The sequence below is a fragment of the Brachypodium distachyon genome, chromosome 1 (assembly GCF_000005505.3).
Source record: "Brachypodium distachyon strain Bd21 chromosome 1, Brachypodium_distachyon_v3.0, whole genome shotgun sequence".
NCBI classification, from domain to species: Eukaryota; Viridiplantae; Streptophyta; class Magnoliopsida; order Poales; family Poaceae; genus Brachypodium; species Brachypodium distachyon.
This window is the reverse complement of record NC_016131.3, coordinates 44,691,003-44,697,132: the sequence shown is the minus strand read 5'-3', so window position 1 is coordinate 44,697,132 and position 6,130 is coordinate 44,691,003. Positions and strand designations below refer to the sequence as shown.

The window sequence follows — 6,130 nt, the reverse complement described above, 5'->3', positions numbered from 1 at the left end:
CTTCAAATTGATCCCCAAACGGAGTCCGAATGGGTGAACTCCCGACTGAGCAGGCTGAGCACGTCGAACAGATCGTCCTTCTGGTATGACAGAGATAGGGGCCGAGTTTTGGCATTGATGCAAGACCATGTCGACCAGATAGGGGATTTCACCGACTCCTGTCGATCGACGTTGGAGCATGTGTTTCAATCCTTGTTTCCTCTGCGTCGACCGCCTGCTGGACTCGAAGCTTTGATGCAGAAATTTTGCGGCGGCACGGTATACAAGATTTTGCCCGGAGTTTGATGATTAGGGGCGCTCAACATGCGTTGGCATTTGCCCTAGTGAAGCATCCCAATTTGGATCTTGACCATATCCATGAACTACCTGTGATGCCCGGGGAGGCGATTGATATTCGACCCCAGATGGATCGCACTCTGCAACCGGCCCGATGGATCATCTTCCTCCGTGAAGAGGCGGAGCAGAGACAACTTGAGGAGAACTGGGTCGCAAGTCAAGTCTTGCCGTAGGCTTCTAGGGGAAATATCGGGTGCGCGATCAGCGCTCCCGATGGGAGTAGCCCCCGAGTGCGTGGCCGACTATTTATAGTCGGGTTTGGACTCATTGATTGGCTTATCCCGTTCGACCAGTGGTTCCATTGGTTTCGTCGAGATCAGTCGCTCTGACGAGATTGTGTATCTTCGCCATCGCGTGAGGGACGCTGAACGTTAGCTCTTGGTGAAGGGGCGCGTAGAGATAAACAAAAACTTTTCCTACGCGAACTCCCAAGATCTAGCCGAGGTAGAAGGCCACGAGGATTACCACTAGACGCGCAGTTGCGGATTATTGATGCGGCGCCTTGATGCAGTGCAGTCCCTCGATCCGATCCAGCCGATCCAATCCCGCGATCGTCGAAGTGCTGAACGTACAGCACCTCTGCCGGTATCCACACGTGCGAGGAGGAGCTCCGGCGGCGGACTGCTAGATCCGGTGCGACGGTTGAACTGAATCGGGCTAGGGTTCTCAACGCATGAGAGTGGAAAAAACCGTGCCCTTTAGGCATCCCACGCCCCTGCTTATATATCGAGTGGAAGTGGGCTCCAAGCCTTGTGGCCCATCCATCCTGCGAGTCCAACTCGCATTGTCAGCCCAATTCCAGTTCGGGTCCAACCCAACCAAATACTTGCTCCCGCTCTTAAGTGTGTGACCCCACAGGCTCATGGCGACTTGGACACGATTGGAGTCCGACTCACAATCGATCAATCGGTAGCGGCTCCTAGCAGAACGTGCCGACTCCCAAGTACCATCGAGTCATGACGACGTACCTTCCAATGTGACATACGTCTTAGTCCCTTTTTGCCTCACGATATACCTTGTCAAACTATAGGCGATTAATCGTCATCCCTTTAATAGTTCAACTCTCTTCTCGATCTGTGATATACGATTCATCCGACTAACTCTTAGTCGATCGACCCAGTTAACAATTAACCAAGTCGCGCATGGCCATGCTTCCCGAATCATATCACTCGAGAGGGCCCAGAGAATATCTCTCCAGTCGGAGGGGCAAAATCCCATCTTGGTTATCCACATCACACAGCTTGATTCTCAGTCAACCCGAACTCTGCCTTTATAACTGCCCTGTTACGGAACAACGTTTGACAGAACCTAAGTTGGTGATCCACAACTCGGATTGTGCGATAACCTCAGGTCTAAGGATTACATTGATTGAGACATGCAAATGACGACCTACTCGTTGCATCTCAATATGGGTCAGTCCGACTCGCTAAACTCTTTAGCCGAGTCCGTGTAAGCTGGAATGACATCACCATGCCCATGACAAGTGGAACCGAGTCATCAGCCAACTTTCACATTAGTCTAGGTTATGTGTCCAGCACAACCTCAATGACTAAGGACAATTTAGTATGAACAACATGAATACATAGTTCCACAATCAAATCACATATTCAATGATACATATCAGATGTTCAAACAAGGACAACTCAATAATATTTATGAATACATTGGGAATTACATCATACATGATTGCCTCTAGGGCATATTCCCAACAGTCTCCCACTTGCACTAGAGTCAATCATCTTGACATCATATGTCTAGACATCTAATGCCCATACCTCTCATGTGCGCCTCATGCTTAGGCTGTGGTAGCGCCTTTGTCAACGGATCTGCAATGTTTGCATCCGTGTGTACCTTGCATAACTTGATATCACCTTGTTCGACGAACTGGCGAATGAGGTGGTAACGCATGAGTATATGTTTGTTCTTCTGGTGTTGTCTAGGTTCTTTGGCTTGTGCGATAGCACCATTGTTGTCACAATATACGTCCAATGAATTGGACGCGCCCTGAACCACACCAAGATCAATCAGGAGATTCCTGATCCAAACGGCTTCCTTTGCTGCCTCCGAGGCAGCAATATACTCAGCCTCTGTTGTAGACGCAGACACAGTATCTTGCTTGGAACTCTTCCAGCTCACAGCCCCTCCGTTCATCACGAACACATATCCAGATTGCGAACGAGAATCATCTGAGTCGGTGAGATAACTCGCATCCGTGTAACCCTTTACACTGAGTTCATCCTCACCTCCATAAACTAGGAACATGTCCTTAGTCCTTCTCAAGTACTTAAGGATGTTTTTAACTGCTACCCAGTGGCTTTCGCCAGGGTCAGCCTGGTATCTGCTTGTTGCACTTAGAGCATAGGAAACATCAGGCCTAGTACAAATCATGGCATACATGATGGATCCGACTGCCGAAGCATACGGGATCGCACTCATCCGATTTCGCTCATCAGTTGTCGAAGGACACTGAGTCTTGCTAAGCTTTACACCATGGGACATCGGTAAGAATCCCTTCTTAGACGATTCCATGTTGAATTTCTTCAACACTTTGTCCAAATATGTACTTTGACTCAATCCAATGAGCCGCCTAGATCTATCTCTATAGATCCTGATTCCCAGTATGTAAGTTGCCTCACCCAACTCCTTTCCAATGATTCTTTGGTTTCTTGCAACATCAAGACATCATTTCCCATCAATAATATGTCGTCCACATATAAGATTAGAAAATTTACTTTGCTCCCACTAAACTTCTTGTACAAACAAGAATCATGATCGCTCTTGATGAAGCCAAAAGATTTGACTACCTCATCAAAGCGAATGTTCCAACTCCGAGATGCTTGCTTCAGTCCATAAATGGATTTCTGAAGTTTGCATACCTTGTCAGCGTTAGCCGGATCGACAAAACCTTCGGGCTGTATCATATACACGTCCTCAGTTAAATTTCCATTGAGGAAAGCCGTCTTGACATCCATCTGCCATATCTCATAGTCGAAATAGGCTGCTATAGCTAACATGATCCGAACCGACTTAAGCATCGCTACGGGCGAGAAGGTCTCGTCGTAGTCAACTCCTTGAACCTGTCGGAACCCCTTCGCGACAAGCCGTGCTTTATAGACAGAAACATTTCCATCCATGTCAGTTTTCTTCTTAAAGACCCATTTGCTCTCGACGGGTCTTGCACCGTCTGGCAGATCAACCAAGGTCCAAACTTGATTTTCATCCATGGACTTTAACTCAGATCTCATGGCTCCAAGCCATGACTCAGAATCAGATCCCACCATCGCTTCCGAATAAGTTGTCGGCTCATCACTGTCTAACAGTAATACTTCACGAGCACTTTGCAATCTAGCAGATCTCCGTGGTTCTGGTGCTTTTACCGGCATAGATACCACGACCGGCTCAGCCTCTAAGACTGTAGCTGACTCGCCTCTAGCAGGTTCCTCCCGAATTTCTTCGAGTTGCACTGTGCTCCCACTGACTCCCCGACTGAGAAACTCTTTCTCAAGGAAGACACTGTTCCGAGCGACAAACACTTTGCCCTCTTCTCGGTTGTAGAAGTAGTACCCTAAGGTTTCCCTTGGATACCCCACGAAAATACACTTATCCGACTTGGCCGTGAGCTTGTCCGACTGAAGTCGCTTGACGAATGCTTCACAGCCCCAAATCTTAAGAAAAGACAAACTCGGCCTTTTGCCAGTCCACATCTCATGCGGTGTCTTCTCTACCGATTTCGATGGTACTCTGTTTAGTGTGAACGCTGCAGTTTCTAGACAATATCCCCAAAATGACAAAGGTAGATCTGTTCGACTCATCATTGATCGTACCATGTCCAACAAGGTCCGATTCCGCCGTTCTGATACACCGTTCCTCTGCGGCGTACCCGGTGGAGTAAGCTGAGGAACTATTCCACAACTCTTTAGATGGTCATCAAACTCATGGCTCATGTACTCGCCTCCACGGTCCGACCGTAGAAACTTTATTTTCTTGCCGAGTTGATTTTGTACCTCACTCTGGAATTCCTTGAATTTCTCAAAGGCTTCCGACTTGTGTTTCATTAAATAGACATATCCATATCTACTCAAATCATCAGTGAAGGTAATGAAGTACTCATAACCACCTCTGGCTGTCGTGCTCATTGGGCCACATACATCACTATGTATTAGATCCAACAAGTCAGACGCCCTTTCACAACTCCTTGCAAAAGGCGTCTTGGTCATTTTGCCGAGTAGGCATGACTCGCATGTCTCGAACGACTCCAAGTCGAACGAAGTTAAAAGCCCATCATCATGGAGCTTCTTCATGCGCTTCCAACTTATATGACCAAGCCGACAGTGCCAAAAGTAAGTCATATTCAGATCATTTGGTTTTAACCTTTTCACATTTATGTTATAGACTGATTCACTATCAAGATTCAAAATAAATAACCCGTCCAGGACGGGTGCAAAGCCGTGAAACATATCTTTCAAATATAAAGAACAACCATTATTCTTAATATTCGACTCATAACCTTGTCTCATTAAACATGAGGCAGAAATAATGTTTCGACTAAGCACTGGAACATAATAACAATTATTCAGCTCCATTAAGAATCCTGAAGGTAAATGAAGTTGCATCGTGCCGACTTCCAACGCAGCGACTCTTGCTTTGTTGCCGACTCGAATATCAACCTCGCCTCTTGCCACGCTCCTAGTTCTTACCAGCCCCTGCAACGAGTTGCAGATGTGAATTACTGATCCGGTATCATATACCCATGAACTGTTAGGTGCATCAGCAAGATAAATGTCTATAACATTACAAACAAGCGTACCTGAGTTAGAAGTCCCACTTCCACTCTTGGCTTTGTCAGCCAAAAACTTGCTGCAGTTCCTCTTCCAGTGCCCATCCGTCTTGCAATAGAAGCAAGTGGATCCAGCTGCAGGAGATGGCTTAGTCCCTGAGGCAGCGCTCGGGACAGAGTCCTGAGTTTTGCCTCCTGACTTAGCCTTCTTCTTCTTAGTCCAAGAACCCTTCTTGAACTTAGCCTTATTCTGCACCATCAACACTTGACTGGTGCCTTTCTTGAGGTCAGCCTCTGCTGTCTTGAGCATCCCATGTAGTTCAGTGAGCTTCTTATCCATACCATGCATGTGATAGTTCGAGATGAACGGAGCATATGCACTAGGAAGAGAGTTCAGAACTATATCTGTAGCGAACTCATCGCTTATGGGAAAACCCAGCCTATCCAAAGACTGCACGTAACCAGTCATCTTGATCACGTGCGGACTCAGTGGATCGCCATCTTTGAGCTTACAGCCAAGCAAAGCTTGAGAGACTTGATACCTCTCGGTCTTTGCCTGAGCCTGGAACATACTTTTGAGGCTTTCGATCATATCGTAGGCCTCAACATTCTCGAACTGCTGCTGCCAGTCCGGTTCCATGTGTGCAAGCATAAGACAGCTAATTTCCGTAGACTCATCTCTAGCCTTACGGTGGGCATTCATGACAGCGACTGTCGCATCTTCATCAGGCTCATCTGGGAGTGGAGTGTCTAGAACATGGTCCTTCTTTTCTTGCTTGAGGACTATCCTCAGATTACGATACCAGTTGGTGAAATTAGTTCCATTAAGTTTATCTTTCTCTAGGATCGACCTCAACGCAAAAGTGGACAAATGAGGAAGGTTGCTAGGTGCCATTGATCTACAACAGAAAATATGCAAAACACTTAAGACATGTATTCATAAAAGAGCAGGAATATTAAACGCTTTAATACTTATGCTCCCACTAGAACCAACATCTCTCCGATGGTTACTAAGTG

The 6,130-nt window shown here is 46.8% G+C and overlaps 1 protein-coding gene across 1 annotated transcript; it reads right to left on the bottom strand.

The window, feature by feature from the left end:
* Positions 1–4,977: 4,977 nt before the first annotated feature.
* LOC106865672 lies at positions 4,978–5,753 on the bottom strand. The gene is made up of 2 exons (XM_014896260.2): positions 5,144–5,753; positions 4,978–5,039 (listed from the first exon to the last, which is right to left on the bottom strand). Exons 1-2 carry the CDS (start codon positions 5,751–5,753, stop codon positions 5,023–5,025), a joined length of 627 nt encoding a protein of 208 aa, XP_014751746.1. The 3' UTR covers positions 4,978–5,022.
* Positions 5,754–6,130: the final 377 nt, after the last annotated feature.

Excerpts from the sequence above, each read along its gene's own strand:
- LOC106865672 (XM_014896260.2), bottom strand. The coding sequence starts at position 5,753 with ATGGAACCGGACTGGCAGCAGCAGTTCGAGAATGTTGAGGCCTACGAT.